Here is a 19,158-nt window from a genome sequence, read left to right as displayed (position 1 = left end):
GTGCGAGAGGGCCAGCCTCCAGACATACTTATATGATTGATCTTTCTTCACACGTAAATGTGCGTTCCTAACAGTTCGCAACTGCCTGCAGTATATTGTCCGTCCTCCGCATCGAATTTTGCCAAAGTGGCCAAAACAGTACTGGGAATATTCAGCAACTGCTACGCCAAGTGTCCCACAGCATTTTAATGCTATCTCATCTTAGTTGCCTTAGTTCTTAGATAGCTACACTCGACGTTAGTCATGACCCATTGGTGATCAGTCGAGAAATCTGTTTTTTTTATACAGGCCTTCGCCTGTCTTACAGTTTCGATGGCTTCAGAATAGTACGGTATTTAAATGAAAGCCACTCAACCCCTCTTCTTGATTGTGTGTAATAATTTTGGCAAACAGGCAAGCAGCTGGGAGTGTCTAGTCACTCGGGAAAGCATATTTTGCAAACGCCGATGAGAAGAAATAACTCAGTTGCTGAGAGCTTCGAAGAGAAAGTAACGCATGACATGAGCCTTGCGCGTGACGATTGTGTCCAACCTTCTCTGCATGATCAATGCGTGGAGCCTTTTTTAGAAACAATAACCCGCATATTTGGCACGTTTTACAATTGAGCAGCATGTGAGTAGTACCTGATATGTGGGCTGCGAGGCGAGAAGAGGTCGTCGTTTCTTAAGCTTTTGTTTTTCATTTTTAAGTTTCATTGTAATGAAAGTTAAGTCTTGTTGTCTGTGACATGGCATTCTTCCTGAGCTCCGTGATCTCTGCACTAGGAGCATTCACGCTGATACCTTCAACAAACAGCTGTGGTATTCATGGGTCGTAGTGAGTCACGGAGCAATGTTTGTAATGATGAATTTCGCCTTCATTCCGGCATGCTTCACGCATATGCTTGTTTTTGTAATGAAAGGTAGAATGCAGAATTTCTTATTCAGTACGAGTTGTCAACATCTAAATTGTTTCACCAGAGCACTGCGTTCCAGCTTGCACTACTCGCACAAGCTTTTCGAGCAATGTCTTTCCCAGTCGCAGAACGAAATAACAACTGCAGAGAGACGTTAAAAAGAGCAAAAGTCATAACAGGGCTGTGATTGACGGGGACAGCTGTGTGTAGTTTTGTGCGTCAAAGAAGTGCTGTTAACGACACCGGTCATATTTGTTTTTAAATGATAGTCCACAGCGCATGATGTCAGATGCAAAAGGGAGATGTTATAGTGAGGTATGCTACAACATATATTCTTTTGTTGTGCAAAGTTTACTTCCTCTAACTTTTACTCGGAAATCGCCGGGATGACCTTGCCCTTTTTGTAATAGACAGAAGTGGTATGGGGGAGTTGCAAGGAATGGTGTGATAGCACATTGCCCCATCTACTAAGCGTGTTTCCTCTGCCACTGCCAACCCTCTGTCGTAGTGCAAACTGCGCGTGCGTGGCCTGTCATAATGACCCAGTGGTTACAGTGATTGGCTCCTGCACTAACGTACGTGGGATCAAAATCGCGGCCCCGGTGGCCACATTTCTATACGGTGTACATGTAAAGAATGACCGAGTGCAAAGCGTTATCCGTTCACGTATTGAATTTCAGATGGCTATAATTAACCTGAAGCACTTAACTGGACGCTCTTGTCTTTCATTTCCTCCTGCATTCCTTCTTTCACTCTGTGCGATAGTGAAGCCCTAACGGTGGCTTTTCATTTCTCCAGCAAGTTGATTGGGCATCATTACACAATGAAGACCAAAACAATGCGGCGGTGGCGCTTTGATGTTTAGCGGAATGCTGGACTTTTAAGGGGGCTGGTGTTCAGAAATAAACGAAAGCAGGGTTTCGTGCCTAGCCAACGTGTTCTATCTTACTATTTCGTTATGAGCGCTGCAAATAACAGATGAACATCAGACGCGGGTTCGATCCCGGCTGCGGCGGTTGAATTTCTTTGGAGGAGAAATTCTAGAGGCCCGTGTACTGTGCGATGTCAGTGCACGTTAAAGAACCCCAGGTGGTCGAAATTTCCGGAGCCCTCCACTACGGCGTCTCTCATAGCCTTAGTCGCTTTGGGACGTTAACACCCCATACACCAAACCATCTTTTTTCCTCTGCCGAAAAAAGTTCTTATTTGAACTTTTTTAATGTATTTTTTTAATAAATATCTGGAAAGTTTATAATTATCCCCCATTACATACTATGCATTTTTTTAACCGTTTACAGAATGTAATTTAAACCCTGCGAGAGATACATTGGTGCGGTCTGTTGAGCTAGATTTTACAGCAAGGCGGTCTTTTGTACAGCCGGCCAAATCTTTAGCTGGCGTGCGTGAAGGCCGTTTTTTCCGTGCTGCTGCAGCTTAAGACGGAGAAAACTTCATATATCAAAACTATCAAAACTAAACATCAAATATCAAATCTAAGCACAGTCTCACTAAGCCCGCGCTAATATTGAGCTTTCTACAAGTTTGCTTCTTCGTAACACGCCGGCGCCCAGTAATAGCGGCCGTCACGCACGCTAGATAAAGATGTGGCCGGCTGTACATCATTTGGATCAATGATTAAACCAATAATTATCTTCAATAAACCAAGAAAGCTTTTATTTTTATTTCAGAGGGCACGATTATATATCGAAATAACTGCTGTTTGCACTGAAGGTTACCCCTGTTTTTAAATTTTCTTAATCTTCAGTGTGGTTCGAAACATCGAAAGTCTAAAAGTCTAAAATACGCCTGTTTAAACCTTGTTGAGTTGCCTTTCATGCATTACCTAATTATAAATCGTGTCGCAGACCGCATTATCGTTGCCAAAATGAACTTAATTTCTTCTACATCATCAAATGCACTGACTGTGCCTGCATTCGATGCCGCAGAAGTGCGAGAGACGCCATTTTACACAATCTGCAATTGCAGAAAGCCTTCTCCTCTAGATTTCAAATGCGCATTTTCGACGCGCTATATTTCGATACGCTTTGCCGGCAAACATAATTTAAAGACCGGATAACAAAGCTTAAAAATAACCACCCTGCATATACTTCTCAGGTAAGCCGTCAGACCTGAAAACCAAGAAGCGTGTGTGATATTTCTTTTCTTTTTTGTGGTACTGATCAATGGGAGATTAAGAGAGTAGTTATTTTGTCGTTTAAAGATAATTAATTTGAAAGCAGGCAAAGAACCACATGCCACCAGTGGGATCCAAACCCACGACGCTCTTCCAACTCAGCTAAGGCGTGCGCCTCCCAATATTCTACTTTCGGGGGTGTTTATGCTCCGTTAACCTAACTTTGAGAGTGTCCACCAGCGCCACACTCGTTCATAGAGGTGGACGTACCACCGCCAGTGTGAGGTAAAGCGTTGTCAAATGATGAGTGCGCAAGCTTTGCGAGGACCCTCTTATACTACATCTGGCATGAAGAGTGCCGGAACCAAAGGCCTCGTTATGCAGTTGAGCAGATCTAACGAAAGCTGAATGACGGGTTCATTATGACACGCATGCAAAAGAAGCAAAAGGCACCGAAACCAAGAAGCATGGGACGCTTCCTTTCTTTCTTTTATTTGTGGCGCTGCTGAATGAGAGGCTAATAGTACAGTTATTTTACCGCAAAAGAAACTTAATTAAAAATAAGAAGAAGAAGCAACCACATGCTGCTTGTGGGATCCGAGCCTACGAGTTCCGAATGTCGTGCCCGGTGGTCCACAAGAAGCACCGAGCGGTCCGCACTCTCCTAAGCCGGATAACAGCTTTTTTGCGGGCGCGTGCGTGCGTGCGTGCGTGCGTGCGTGCGTGCGTGTGTGTGTGTGTGTGTGTGTGTGTGTGTGTGTGCGAGCGTGCGAGCGTGCGTGCGTGCGCGCGTGCGCGCGCGCGCGTGTGTGTGTGTGTGTGTGTGTGTGTGTGTGTGTGTGTGTGTGTGTGTGTGTGTGTGTGTGAGTGTGTGTGTGTGTGTGTGTGTGCGTGCGCGTGTGTGTGTGTGTGCGTGCGCGCGCGACCGCGTGTGTTTGGTTTGGTTTGCTTTATTGGTGTTTAACGTCCCAAAGCAACTCAGGCTATGAGGGACGCCGTAGTGAAGGGCACCGGAAATTTCGACCACCTGCGGTTCTTAACGTGCACTGACATCGCAGAGTACAGGTTGGTTAATTTGCATCTGGTTACACCCAAGAGCATTGTTGCTACGCAGTAGACAGGTGTTTGCCATCTGCCGCGGTCCACAGGTTTGTGATAACGTCAAAAGAATACGTGACCTAGGTGACGGGCGACCCACCTGCTTTTCCGTTCACAACACAGCTCCAACGATTACCCCACGTTTTCTTCCGTACAGGAGCCGTGACCGATATGCATGCGTAGAAGGGTTCTAATAAACATGGCGTCTACTGCGCTTCATCCTTGCCATGCAAACTCCCAGACCACAGTGAATAAACTTGAAATGCCACTTTAATCGCATAGCACCATAGATAACAAGGCGTAAGAAGAATAAAAAAATTCAAATCCAAGATAAACTATGCAAAGCAATAGCAGCGCTCCGCTAGTGCGCCCAATTCGCATTTATCCTAATTGCGCAAATCGACCGCATTTTCCTCCACAGAAATGTGTGAGCACACGGATTATTCGCGCAATATTGCACTAATTTCTCAACTGAGACTATGTGCAGAGTGTTTCCTGAATGGTATCTCTTGCTAGCAATGCTTTTTGCCAAATTTTCTGCGGCCCTATAAGCGTACGCAAAAAAGGTGTCAAAACAAAATCATTGTCCATCGTCTCAGTTGTTTAGACAAGCATGCCTTCTTGCTCGTTTTAGCCCTTCAAATCTCTTCCTAATAAAACTAATCCGTTTCCCATTTGACGAGAATCAAAAGCGCACACTACCAGCGCATACTGCAGCTGTAACAGCGGATTGCGTAATTTTCAAGAGCACTTCCCATAAAGTGACTTCGCCATCTCCTTTCTGTACTTGTTGTCACTGCTTGTCGACAGGCTTCTGATATTCCTGAGTTTCTGCATACCGTTTTACCCGCCGCGGTGGCTCAGTGGTTGCGGCGCTTGGCTGCTGGCCCGAAAGACGTGGGTTCGAAGCCGACCGCGGCGGCCGAATTTCGATGCAGGCGGAATTCTAAAGGCGCGTGTTCTGTGCGATGTCAGTGCACGTTAAAGAACCCCAGGTGGTCTAAATATCCGGAGCCCTTCACTACGGCGTCCCTCATAGCCTGAGTTGCTTTGGGACATTAAACCCCAATAAAGCAACCAAACCAACCAGCATATCGTTTATTAACACGACCGTGTCAAAGGCCCCCCTACCCAGAATATCCGGCGGCGTCGTTCTCAGCGTTGTGAGCGAAACAAGTTAGAAGGCGCTTAAGCTTCGCCTTTACGAGTGGGACGCGACAGCGTTGCCGCGCTGCCAGGGAATCCATTAAACGCCATTGCCCGTTCAAGGCGACGCCTTGACAGTTCAACAGCTTTGAACGCAATGCATTTTTAGAGTTGAGGTGTGGCGGAGTACTTATAGCTGACAATTTAATAGGTGGAAACGGCTCAGTAATTGTCTCACATCTCGGTGGACACCCGAACCGCGCCGTAAGGAAAGCGAGGTAGATGGAAGTGAAAGAAGAGAGAGAGAAAGAGGTGCTGTAGTGAAGGAAACGAAAACTGGACTTGAGGAAAGGAAGTTGATGTAACTGTCCCACAAATCTCGGTGGACACTCGCAGCTCTGATTATAGGTCGCCGGTTCGAATTGCTGCGGCGAGCTCTCTAGTGTAACTAGTAAGTTTACGCTGCTCGAAACACTGAATGGTATTAACCATCTCGAATATTCTGTGGCAAGCGGTTGGCATGTTTTTTTCGACGCGTGGTGCCGGCAACGACAACTACGACGCCGACAACTTTTCGACGGAATGAGCTGTATACGCTTGTGTGTTCACGACCATGTGTTGTATATTGAAAAGAGTGGCACATGGACACAGAGCAACACAGATAAGAGGTCGCGCTCATGTTCTCAGCCAAAACATATCGGATTAACAGCTGTCGTTGAATATTGCTTTCGCATGTGGTGACCGCCATGTCAACTGTTGTTTCTTTAACCTCAACTCCAGAGTAAGAGATGCGTGGGTTGTGAGACATCACACGCGAGCGTGGAGTGCTAGCCTTTGATCGCAAGGGTGTAGATGAGCATCAGAAGTAGAAATTAAAACATGTCCGGGGCACTCACGCGTGTTTTACATCATGGCGCAGGGAAGCGAGTGTGTGAGAGCAACTAGTGGAAGCAATATTTGTTCTGGTTTGTTGGTGTTGGGGCATGTAACAGCAGTAGCAGCTGATGTCAACATCGTCGCAGACAGTGTGGTGGACATTATGGGCTCGCTATTGTTGCCTGTTGTGCCGGCGGCTCGCCGCTCACTTATGCGCCGCGTTCAGTGGGCGCGCTTAGCGTCGACACCTCTCCCAGACCATCTACGCGACTTTGTCTGGAAACTTGGCTGGGCAGCGCTCCCTACTTGTGATCGGTTAGAGCGATGGGGTGTTTTACGCTCCAGTACCTGTCCGAATTGCCCGCTCCCGGAATCTAATCGCCACGCTACAGTCACCTGCGTGGTAGCGCGTGTCTTTTGGCGCGCGGTTCATGCGGGATTCCGTGGGCAGGGCATTTCGTACTTCGTCTCCCGCGGCCGATTCCCCAGCGGCCGTTTTGCTCGCCTGTTAATTGTTGCGGGTCTTTCTAGTTCATGGCGCTGTCGATGAGCCGCGGTCGCTGGTGGCTTTCGACGCCGCGCTGTGTGGCCGATTCTCGGCCGTCTCCGACGGGAGCTCATCAGTTTTTTGTCCGAGGAACTCTTTTTCTTGGGTGAGGAAGAGTTCCTCTGGCAATGGTCATGCCCATTCATTTCTGTGAGTAATAGTCGTCTTGTCTTGGTTTTTAGGCCAAACTGGCGCTAAGGTGTCCTTTTAAATATTTCAATGTCAAATTATTGCCTTTTCACCCTTGTGTCAATTGGTATTCTATCCTGTTTTACATCGCCCACGAGCAATTCTTATTAGTTAGAGATGTTTATGGTAGCTGCTTAATTGGCTCGCCTTACATGCTTATTGTCATGTGTTCTTGAAAATGTCACTGTACCTGTGTAAGGAGATAGCGCCACCCAGCGGCGTTCGTGAGGAGAAGAAGACAAAGCACGAGGAGCGCGTGCGGAGGGGAACGCGGGGCAGGTCGAAGAGGATTACGTGGCAGAGAAGAGAAGAGCGCGGTGGGCGACGGACGTGGACGAGTTCTGCTGGCTCCCCGAGTTCCGGGCTTGGGCCTTAGCCGCAGACGTCCGGGCCACCAGACCTGGACATCCATCGTCGAGAGCCTCAACCACCAGGCCCAGGCGCCACTCTTCTCCGTCCATCCGTCAGCTGCTGCACACAGGCCGCCTCTGGCGCCTACGTGACCTTTTTCCGGGATACCAGACCTGGGAACCGTGCCGGGAGCCCACGAACGCTGACGCTGCGGTAGCGTTTCATCGACGTTGGAACGCCAAGAGACTCCTTGACTGCCCGACACCCAGCCAGTCCTCCCCGCTCGTTGCTCGAATAAGACAAGTAGTGTGAACTTTCCTCTTTGACTCTTTTTCCTGCATTTATCATAAGCACTTTGTTCTGTTCCCCCGTGTGTTTTTCCCGTGTATTGTTGCGTTGTTCTCTTGTTCCTTTCCTTTCTTCTCGCTCATATTGTAATTGGTTTCCTTTCCGTTAAAAGCCGCCTCGTTTATTGTTTGTACTTTGGTGTTTGTTGAAAATAAGACCTGCAATCATCTCACAGAGTCCTCACAAATTTGGCGTCCACTACGACAGGACGAGGTCGGTTATTATTTCTTTGCCTGTTGTGCTAATTTAGGCACAGTATGAGCGCGTCAGATTTGGTTACTTTAGGCGAGCGCATGGGCTTGTGCGGCGCGGAGTTACGAGCGTGGGTGGAGGACGAGCTTCGTAAGGCACGGGAAGAGAGAGCCGCTGAGCGTGAAGCTGCGAAGCAGAAATTGGAATTAGAGGCACGGAATTTAGAGGCTGAGCGTGAAGCTGCGAAGCAGAAATTGGATTTAGAGGCACGGAATTTAGAGACGGAGCGAGAGGCTGCGAAGGAACGCTTGGAGTTAGAGGCGCGGAACTTGCAGCTACAAATAAGGCTCATGGAGGGTGGCGCAAATCCTCCGAGTGACCGTGGAGAGCGTAGCGTCTCATCGACCAGCTCCATTAACCCGCACAGCCTCATACCACAGTTCAATGAAGCGCGGGATGACCTCGATGCCTACTTAAAGAGATTTGAGCATGTGGCCACGGGGCAGGGTTGGCCAAAAGAAAAGTGGGCAACGGCGTTGAGCTTGTGCCTTGGCGGCGAAGCACTTAGGGTCTTCGGTCGGCTCTCGCCTGAGGATTCCGTGGATTATGATAAAGCGAAGCTTGCCTTGCTTCAGAGGTTTAGGTTCACCGCGGAAGGGTACCGAGAGAAGTTTCGCCAGAGCAAGCCCCAGGATGGAGAAACGGCCTCGCAATATGCTGCCAGGTTGTTTAGCTTCTTTGACCGTTGGGTCGAGATGCGGGGAGCAGGCCGCACTTTTGAGGTGGTTCGCGAGATGGTCGTGAGCGAACAATTTCTGAACAACTGTCATTCTCGTTTAGCCCTTTTCTTACGTGAGCGGGAGGGCAAGACAGTTGCCAAGCTGGCGGAGGCTGCCGATCATTTTCTTGAAGCACAGCGGCAAAATAACTTGTTGTTCTTCAAAGAACAGGGGGAGCATACGATGAATAAAGCCAAGGACGAGGTTTCAGGTTCACAATCTCGCCTGCGGTGTTTTCTTTGCGAGAAGACTGGGCACAAGGCGGCGGATTGTCGGACGAAGCCGAAGCAATCGTATTGCACTTGGTGCCGCGAGGTAGGACATGATGCCCAGTCGTGCAAGGCTAAGAGGCCAGGAGACCGTGAGGAGTCCGCCTGTTGCATGACACCTCGATATTCACATCCCGATAGCACTGCAGTGGTAACGCGCGTAGAGGGCCAGTTGGGGGAGATGGTCTGTCCTTCCAACCCGGTGGCAACTGCTATGCCCGTGGGGCACGGTGAGGTGTTCGGCCAGCCTGGTTCGGTATTACGGGATACGGGCAGCACCGGTATTGTTGTGCGTGAGTCTCTTGTACCGCCAGCGGCACTAACAGGGAAAAAGGCTACATTATTCTTGGCCAATGGGACCCGTGTAGAAGTTCCGGAAGCGGAGGTGGTGATTTCTTCTCCATACTTCTCGGGTAAGGCCATCGCGCGCTGCTTGTCTACACCCTTATACGACATTATAATAGGCAATGTCCCCGGGGCTAAACCTCCATTCCCGGTTGACCCGCCAGTTCTCACTGATCAGGCAGTTTCCCTTGCCATGACGGGTGTGGTCGATGTTCCTTCCCTTATGGTGACAGCAAAGGTTTCAGAGAATAGTAAAAGCCCCACTCTGAACACACTCCACTTGTCACGGCCGGAGTTTCGCCTCAAACAGGAAGAAGACCCGACCTTAGAGGTGTGTCGCAGGAAGTTGGGGCAAATATTTCATGGCAAGGAACAGACCACCCACTCTTTTGACACAGCTGACGGTGTTCTTTTCCGAACGTACCAAGTGTGTCCTGGCCGAGTCGTTGAGCAAGCGGTGGTACCGAAGGGCTTACGCACGCAAGTTCTTAAGTTGGCACATAAGAGTGCATTATCCGGCCATCATGGAATACGGCAAACAATAGCTAGGGTGCTCAGTGAGTTTTACTGGCCCGGTGTACAGGCTGACATTAAGAGTTATGTCAGATCGTGTGACATGTGTCAGCAGACTGTGTCGAAGGCAAGGGAGAACAGAGTGAATAACATCATAGGACGGGAACATGTAAAATCATGGTGGAAACTGAGGTCGGTGTGGAGAAAACGGTTTCACAAAGGAAAACGGAAGTATTAGCCGGAAAAGTTCTCGCGACGGTGATGTGGTTTGATGGGAACAATGGAATACGGAAGAATGTAGCCCACACCTATTGTTGGAATTGTTTTTGTTTGTTCATGTTTGTTTTTGAGTGTCGGCTATCTACTTTTTATGTTTTCCGTGTTTCTTCGCCCTCTATGGACGCTTTACGTTGACTTTCCATGTGCTCTCTGTGCTGTGTGTGCGAAGGTCTGTGAACGCTTCGAACATTGACGACCGTCGTATTGTGTGTGGTGTGTAGTGTGCGCGCTGTGGTGCGGTGTTCTGTGTTGCGATCGTCGAACGCGTCTGGTGTCGCTCTCCTGAAGTTGAGTTCTTTCCCTTGGAAAAAACTTCCGAAGAGGGGGCCTTCTGTAAGGAGATAGCGCCACCCAGCGGCGTTCGTGAGGAGAAGAAGACAAAGCACGAGGAGCGCGTGCGGAGGGGAACGCGGGGCAGGTCGAAGAGGATTACGTGGCAGAGAAGAGAAGAGCGCGGTGGGCGACGGACGTGGACGAGTTCTGCTGGCTCCCCGAGTTCCGGGCTTGGGCCTTAGCCGCAGACGTCCGGGCCACCAGACCTGGACATCCATCGTCGAGAGCCTCAACCACCAGGCCCAGGCGCCACTCTTCTCCGTCCATCCGTCAGCTGCTCCACACAGGCCGCCTCTGGCGCCTACGTGACCTTTTTCCGGGATACCAGACCTGGGAACCGTGCCGGGAGCCCACGAACGCTGACGCTGCGGTAGCGTTTCATCGACGTTGGAACGCCAAGAGACTCCTTGACTGCCCGACACCCAGCCAGTCCTCCCCGCTCGTTGCTCGAATAAGACAAGTAGTGTGAACTTTCCTCTTTGACTCTTTTTCCTGCATTTATCATAAGCACTTTGTTCTGTTCCCCCGTGTGTTTTTCCCGTGTATTGTTGCGTTGTTCTCTTGTTCCTTTCCTTTCTTCTCGCTCATATTGTAATTGGTTTCCTTTCCGTTAAAAGCCGCCTCGTTTATTGTTTGTACTTTGGTGTTTGTTGAAAATAAGACCTGCAATCATCTCCCACGATCCTCACAACCTGGTAACCTTGGCATGTGTACATATGTAAATAAACTTTTTTCTAAACGTTGGAGCCTGACGGGTCCAGAAGCAACAGTACGACTGTGATTTCTGACTCCTTTACGCTTCACTTTTCGCAACTGTTTGTTTCTGAACACCGCCTCCGCTCCAGGCCCTGACGTCATTCCCACCTGCTTCTAAGGTTCTACACCATCCTGGAGGAACACCTCCTCCGGATGGTAAACGCCTTTGTCGGGGTAGGCGAAAGGCCGGAGTATATTAGAGACAGTCGTGTAGTGCTCATCTTGAAGCCAGGCGGGTGTCCATCTGACCCGCAGGCGTGGCGCCCGATCACTCTGCTTAATGCAGATTACAAGATCGCGGCGTCACTGCTGGCCAAAAGGTTGAGCAAGGTTTTAGCGGTGCTCGTAAGCCCTGCGCAGACCTGGAGCGTGCCCGGACGCTCGATTTTCTCGTCTTTCGCACTGACGCGTGACTTGTTCACGTTCATTTCGAGAAGGGGAATACCAGGTTGCTTCGTCTCACTCAATCAAGCGAAAGCCTTGGATCGTGTCGAGCACGGCTACCTTTTCGGCATCCTCGGGGCTTTCGGCTTTCCGCTGGAGTTCGTGGAGCGTCTAGAACAGCTGTACTCTGGCCTTACAGCTCGTTCGTTGTTTAACGGCTGGTTGAGCGACCCCTTCAGCTTAGAACGCGGCATTGGACAGGGCTGTCCCCTGTCGCCATTTTAGTATGTTGTATGTTTCGACCCGCTCCTGCGTCGCATAGCAGCTAGTCCATCGGTGCGCGGTTTCCCTTTGCCGGGCCAAGGCCAGGTGAAGGTCTCCGCGTACGTTCACGACGTGTCCCTGTTTTTGCGGGACGAGGACAGTTACGTAGCGTTCTGACGGCTTTTTTTCGAAATACAGCGAGCTTTCAGGTGCCATGCTTAACAGGGCCAAGAGCCAAACCCTGTGCTTCGGGGCTTTTTCGTCAGACATGCTTGGCGATGTAGAGTGGGTCTCTGCGGTTAAGGCCCTAGGAGTAGTTGGTTGGTTTACGCGGTTTAACGTCGCAAAGCGACTAAGGCTATGAGAGACGCCGTACTGGAGGGCTCCGGAAATTTCGACCACCTGGAGTTCTTTAACTTGTACTGATATCGCACAGTACACGGGCCTCTAGAATTTCTCCTCCAGAGAAATCCTCTCCTCAGGGAAGGTAGCCCGCGAAACGTGGACAGAGTTTAGAGCGACCGCAGAGCAGCGTCTGACATTAGCAGCGCCTTTTCGCCTGTCGCTGTCGGAGCGGGCATTTATCATCACATTTTCCGTGTGCGCGAAGCTCTATTTTAAGCATAAAATGCTTATAGCTCCCGTTGTCGGCAGTATGGTGACGTCACGCCGAGACCGAGAGCCAACATCCGGGCTCTGAATACCACTTATCCGGGCCCGGAATTCCTCACGTCCGGGAGCTGAAAGAAAAGCATCCGGCACCGTACGAGATTTAACGAGACTCTCAAAGCCCTCCTACAGGACCGGCATACAAGCGCCGCTAGCTTCGCTCCGACCGGGTGGTGGCGTTCCTCCCTTCCTTTACGTTGCGGTTCTTGTGTCCACCGACGTGACAGAGAATTACTGCGCCTTTTACTTTCCTCAAAAAGCCGTGCGTTCAAAGGGCAGGGCATCGCTCCGAATGGGTGGTGACGTTCCTCCCTTCCTGTACGGTGCGGTTTGGGTGTCCACCGAGATGACGGAGAATTACTGCGTAATTTCCTTTCCTCAAAAAGCGTCGGGTTCAAAGGGCAAGGCATCGCGCTGAACGGGTGGTGGTGCTCCGTGGACTGCCTGGCAGCGCTACAACACGCTGTCGCGTTCCACTCATAAAGGTGAAGCTTAAGCTTCATTAATTAGCAGTTAATTAGTATTTAGTCATTAATCAGTAAGTAGTCACTAAGTAGTAATTTGTCATTACTTCGTCATCAATCATCTGTGACGTAACCCAGTGAGGACGTCCCCAGTGTCACATAGGCAAAGTGGTGCGGAAAACGCTTTCGCCTCTAGGCACTCTAGACAGTTTCGAACGCGCTGCATATACATTCTTGTCAGGCCTGCGTCTCGTCGTGTCCGCGTACGCTTCTGCATTGTCCTACATTTGAATGCCGCCACCGTCACAACTGCGTAAGCCGAGCAATGGAGCCGGATGAAAGGAGAGGTAGGAAGCGTCCTGCGGAATGCGATCGCTTTGCGAGTGATACGCCACACCAAAGACTGCTCGCCCCGGCCGATAACGCCATGATTATGGGGCCGCGTTATGCCCGTAAACATTTCATGCTTACTCAACTCTCGGTTACGGGAGAGGCAGAGATTTTTTACATCGCTCGCGTTGCATATGCCTGCCGCGCACTTTAACGTGTCGCTTGGTGGTTGTGGTGGTGAAAACATTTATTAAATCAAAGGGAGAGGTGTTGGGGGTCGTGACCTGAAGGGTCACGCCCTTACAACCACTAGGTGGGATGCCTAGACAGGTACCCCATTGGCGTTTGCCGCAGCCCGGGCGTGCTGCGTTAAGGCCCTTTGGGCCTCGAGGGTGCAGCAACCGGACAGGGTCGCCTCCCAGTCCTCTCGGGTGGGGTTTGGGATAGGGGGTAGGGATGGGTTCTGCTGGCAGGCCCACACCATGTGGTAAGTGTCAGACACCTCCCCATAGTGTGAGCACCGCCCGTCGAATTGAGGATCGAAATGTTGCAGAGTTGCCGGGCACAACATCGTGTTGGTGAGCAGGCGCAGGAGTACCCGCTCGTTGACCTTCCCCAGCCCTTTGCACGGGGTGGAAAGAGTTTGGTGCGTGGATTTGTAATACTCGCATATTTCTTTAAAAGTATAAATCGGATTGAAATCAGTGTCCTGGTCGGCGTCGGGTCCCGTGGGAAATGCCCGGAGAGAGAGCGCGCGGGCGGCGGCGTCGGCTGCCTCATTTCCGTGGACGCCTTGGTGACCTGGAGCCCAAACGAGAGATCGGTGCGCGGGATCCGAGTCTCGGCTACAATTTTGGTAAATGCGATAAGCTAGGGGAGTAACCCACCCTTGCGTGACTTTACGGCAAGCCCCTCGCGAGTCGGTGATTATGTATTTGGAGGAGGTGTGAGAGGCTGCCAAAGCGATGGCAACCTCTTCTGCGTGAATTGCTGACTGGGCCTTGAAAGTAAGGGCGTCTACTGTTTTACCCTCGTGGACAACCGCGGCCGTGTACCATCCCCTGGGGTCCGGGCCGGACGCGTCCACGTAGAAGACTCCTGGTTTGCTCCGAAAATGGCGGTCCAAGGCTTCCGCCCGCGCCAGGCGCCTGCCATTATGATCTTTGGACATATTTGGTGGGGAGAGGCCGCACGTGGAGGGCGCGTCTCCAGTGTACGGGAAGGCGGCATCTCTCCTCTGTGAATTGAGTGTGCTGGATGTGAATTCGGGCTAAAAGGCGGCGACCCGACCCTGTCTTTGTGAGACGAGTGTATTGGTTGTTGAGGTGGGCCTCCCGAAGCTCCCTAAATGTGTTAACCATCCCCACTGCCAAAAGGCGGCTGGTAGAGGTAGAGACCGGGAGGTCCAGCGCTCGTTTCATGATTTTGCGGAGGATGACCTCGAGGGCATCCTCCTCCTGTTTCCGCAGGTGGAGATAGGGAGTCGAATACAAGATTCGACTGGTCACGAATGCGTTCGCCAGCCGCAGGGCGTCTTTGCATCGTAACCCACCGCGCTTGTTGGAAACCCGGCGGACCATGCGGCCCACCTGGTCCCCCACCTGCCGGAGCTTGGCGAGTGTTGTGTCGCAGCGTCGCTGGTTGTGTATGAAAAGTCCGAGGACTCTGATTTCCTTGGATTCGCGAATGGGACCGCTTTGCAACGAGAGATGGATTTGGGTCGAGCATGTGCGCGAGGGACGCAAATGCACCAATTCCGATTTCTGCGGGAAGCATTGCAGACCACAGTCTCGAGCATAGCGGTCCACTATGCTGGCGGCCGTTTGCAGGCTGGTCTCCATATCCCCCAGGCGCCCTTGCGTAGCCCAGATGGTGATGTCGTCGGCGTACAGCGCGTGCTGGACCCCTTCGACCGCACCCAGTAGGGCGAGTAGGCGCATCATGGCAATGTTGAATAGCAGAGGGGACAGCACCGCGCCTTGTGGAGACCCCCTCGTGCCGAGCAGGAAAGGTCCGTGCTCTTCGTCCTGTATTCTGATGTAGGATAGTCTGTCCGTGAGAAATTGTTTAACGTAATTGAAGGTATTGGTGCCGCAGTGAGTTTGACTCAAATGTTTGAGTATGATCTCGTGAGTTACGTTATCGAACGCTCTTTTAAGGTCGAGCGCAAGGGCTATTTTGTCGTTTTGGGGGTGTGTAATGGGGTTCAAGATTTCGCGGTCGAGTTGGAGCAGGACATCCTGTGCGGATCTATGTGGGCGAAATCCGAACATTTTGTCCGGAAAGGTGTTGTGTTGTTCGAGCTACTCGGACAGCCGATCCCGCACCATCGTCTCCATCAATTTGCCCACACACGAGGTGAGAGAGATGGGGCGGAGGTTGTCCGTGTCGATCGGTTTTCCGGCCTTCGGGATGAAGGTGACAAGGGCCGTTTTCCAGTCAATGGGGAGCGGGGTTTCCCCCGTCCATATCGCATTGATGTATTCTAGAAGGCACTGGTATGCTGAATCAGGAAGGTTCGCCAAAAGTTTGACGGTGACCTTGTCCCGGCCCGGCGTGGTGCCCCTCTTCATTTTGGCCAGACCCGCCCGCAGATCGTGAAGCTAGAAAGGCTTATCCAACTCCGAGTTTTCTCTGCCAGCGACGGAGTAGGCCGATCTGCGGGCGTCCTGAGTTGTGCACAGGTAGCGATCCCGGAGCGCCTGTGCCAACTGCGTTGTATTTCCTTGGAATGAGTGCATGGCTTTGTGTAGTTGCTTCTGCGTTTCTGTACGGGTATGTGTTGGGTTGATGAGGGCTCGGAAGAGCCGCCACGTGTTGCGGCTCGACATCTGCCTCGCCGCCGTGTTGCAGCGGTCTACCCAGTTTGAGTCAGCGAGTTGGGCCGCGTACTCTGCTGCCTGCCGGGTGAGGTCCGCAATGCGCGCTTTGAGCTTCTTGTTGTGTTTCTGGCGCTTCCAGCGGCGCGTGAGGCCGCGGCACGCTTCCCAGAGGTGGAGGAGGTGGTTGTCCACGTCCGTGACCACCTCGGTGAGCTGTATCTGCTTCTCGTGGGAGCGAAGGTGCGATATGACTGACCGGGACCAGTTTGCGTATCCCTGCTCTGTGATGTTCGTGTTGGTGTCGGACGGGAAATTTTGGCGAAAGGTGGTCGAATTGGTGATGCGTGCAAGTGTGGTAGGGCGCTTTAGGGGGCGTGTATAAACTCTGGTGTTGATGATGCAGTGGTCGCTGCCGAGGGTATCCTCGGTGTTGATCCAGTCTGCGTGTCCTATGTTGCGAGTGAAGATGAGGTCCGGGCATGTGTCTCGGGTCACCGAGATACCTACGCGTGTAGGAAATGCCGGGTCGGTGTGGAGGGTGAGGCCCAGTGTGGACGCCAACTCCGCCAGCAGGCGTCCGCGCACTTCCTCCTTACGATAGCCCCATAGCTGGCTAGGGGCGTTGAAGTAGCCCACAATCAGCAGGGGGTCGCGACCCGCCTCTTTAAATGCACGGCTAAAGAGGTCCGCGAAGGTCACTCGCTTCAGTTTCGAGGAGCAGTATACATTAAGTACGTGCAGTGGAGGATCCGATCGGCGAAGGGGAAGGATCCTTACCATGGCGTACGAGTACGGTATGTTGAGATCGAGGTCGATTTCGGTGGCTGTGTACGACTTGTGTACGAGAAGACACGACGAGGGGTCTCGCTGGAACGTCACGTAGTTATTCGTTGGCCACACTTTGTGGCAGCTTTTTCTGGGCGGGAAAGACGGAGACCGTCGCTCGCGCGCTCCTCCGCCTTCCCACGCGCATGGGCGGGTTTAGCCTGCCCAACCTGCGCACGATATGCAGCGTGCTCGCTGTCCGAGGCGTCCACCACCTGGTCAACGCCACTTACTACCCAGGGGGAGGTCTTCTCGCCTACCTCCTCGGGACATCTCGGCGCCTCTTGTTTGGTCACCATGCAGGTCTTTCAGTCGAACAGCAGCCGGGGTTCTTCCGGTACGTCTGCCGGACGGCCGAGTCTCTCACCGCTACCCTGCCCGACGTAGACGTCTCTCAGACGCAGGCCTCCCGCGTTTGCGAGCTCCTTGCCATCCAGGAGGCTACACCTGAACAGCTAGAGTGGATCAGGCGGGTGCGGTGGCGAGACTTTTCGTCTCACACGCTTCCACCAGAAATCCGCGACTTCGGCTGGCTGCGAGGCTGCAGGGTCTTGCCTACGGGAGTCCGCGTCGCAGCGTGGAGCATCGCACCCTCTTCGCGGTGTCCGCAGTGCGGCGAGACCGAGACTCTCGAGCACGCCATGTTTGAGTGCGTAGTGGCAAGAACGTTTTGGTGACTTATGTCGCGTATGTTTTTTGTTTCTCTCGACTCCCGCACCAGGTCGCTCGATACGCTTACGCCCGCACCAGGCCGCGCGATACGCTTGTGCGGCTATTACTGTGTGTAGGCGCCTTTGTTTTGTGGGGCCAGAAAGGCGCCGCTTCCTTACAGGGCCGACTCCAGCGAGCCATGTTCCCGATGTTGCAGCGAGTGCAAGCACGGCTGTTCTAGCAGGCGTGCATAGACAGGGTGACGCTGCCGGAAAAAGAGTTCCTGCGGCGGTGGAGCACCCACTTCATCGTCGCAAGCTGGGGCCGTGTGACGGTGCGGCTGTAGTGTCACGCGTCAGTGCAGTGCGCGCAATCGGTGCGCGATTTCCTCCCGCGGGCTTCCCCCGCACGTATGGACCCTCTTGAACTCTTGTACTTTGGACACTTTGTGTTTTGGACACTTACGTTGCTTGTGATTGGATGTGTGCGCATCGGGCGATGTCTGTCGCCGTAATGTGTTTTTCTTTTTTGTAGAGGGACGGCTGTCCCTTTCGTGCTCCTGGGTCCAAATAAACTTCTCTTCAGTGACATGCTATTTCAGTGCACAATAAATTCTTTGTGTGTGAAGTTCGTATGGCTGATCTCTTCCCCCCCCCCCTCTCCGCCCCCTGCCGGGAACTTGCACCGGCAACCAGCGAACGCGGCAGCAACGTTTCCGTACCGACGAAGGCCTGCATGACTAGTTTGGGCGCCCTGGTACTCAATACACTACATCAGTTAAAACCTTGTTGGCTAAGCCAAGCTACGACCCGAAAGACTTTTATTTATTAATGATTCCAGGATTTTTCGCTCACGGACAACGCCGCCGACCTCGACACCGGCTCTTCTGTGACACGGCGGCCTTAACGTTATCGCGTTGAAATCACGAGCATAACTTTGGTAGATGATGCCCACAGAGCAATCTGAGAGGTTGCTGGGCACCTAGGTCAGGTGACCTTATGGAATTATCGCAAACTGCCCACCGGATTGTGTGCAAACGGCCAACATGGAAGGTGGCAGATAAATTATTGATTGGCAGCTCTGGAAGTGCAATGGTGGCCGCACAAGGCCCACCGCGGTGAGCACCTGCCATCGCAGGGCAGTGAAGCATCGCTTAACTGATGCACCACTGCACCTGGAGACCTGTGAGGACTCCCAGGGATCAATGAGTGTAAGGAACAGAGTAGCCTGCTGCATATATGGGAATTTACTCATTACACTATCGCTTCATACCGTTAAGGCGGATCTTAAGTGTCTGTTTGAGTTATTTTTTGGAATGTATAGTCAAGATGGAAAAACTACTGTATAGCTAAAAAAGCACTTGAATTGACTTCCACTGTTTTCTTTGGCTTACTGCATCAGCCAACGAGAAAAAATTTGGAACTGCATGTGGAGAACCTTTCGAAAGGTGAGCAGTTTTTAATAGACGTGACACAGAGCAGTACAACAGATGCATTTAGGCTTTTGAAACGAACTGTTAATCGGTTGCCGGCGAACAGGAGAGCGGTTGGTGTCAACGCTTTGCGAATTTTCGGATGTCGGTGAATGGGTGCAGAGATAGCGCAGTTTGATCAAACGGTGTTTGCGAATACGAAACTGGCAGCCGCGACCGCTACCCCTGAAACGCTCTCAGTCGTTGCTGTTGTTGTTCTCAAGGAAA

At 51.8% G+C, this 19,158-nt stretch overlaps 1 protein-coding gene across 1 annotated transcript in view; it reads left to right on the top strand.

Annotated features, from left to right (window-relative positions):
- The window catches only part of LOC149328892 (uncharacterized), a 71,384-nt gene extending 53,579 nt beyond the window's left edge, over positions 1-17,805 (top strand). Inside the window, exon 4 of the mRNA XM_089559130.1 lies at positions 17,701-17,805. Within this exon, the coding sequence (XP_089415256.1) occupies positions 17,701-17,805 (105 nt within the window). The remainder of the gene's footprint in view (positions 1-17,700) is intronic.
- Positions 17,806-19,158: the final 1,353 nt, after the last annotated feature.

The sequence above is a fragment of the Amblyomma mixtum genome, chromosome 9, assembly GCF_055824585.1.
Source record: "Amblyomma mixtum isolate Tamu chromosome 9, ASM5582458v1, whole genome shotgun sequence".
Classification (NCBI taxonomy): domain Eukaryota; kingdom Metazoa; phylum Arthropoda; class Arachnida; order Ixodida; family Ixodidae; genus Amblyomma; species Amblyomma mixtum.
Note: the sequence above shows the minus strand (reverse complement) of the source record. Positions and strands in the feature narration are given on the sequence as shown.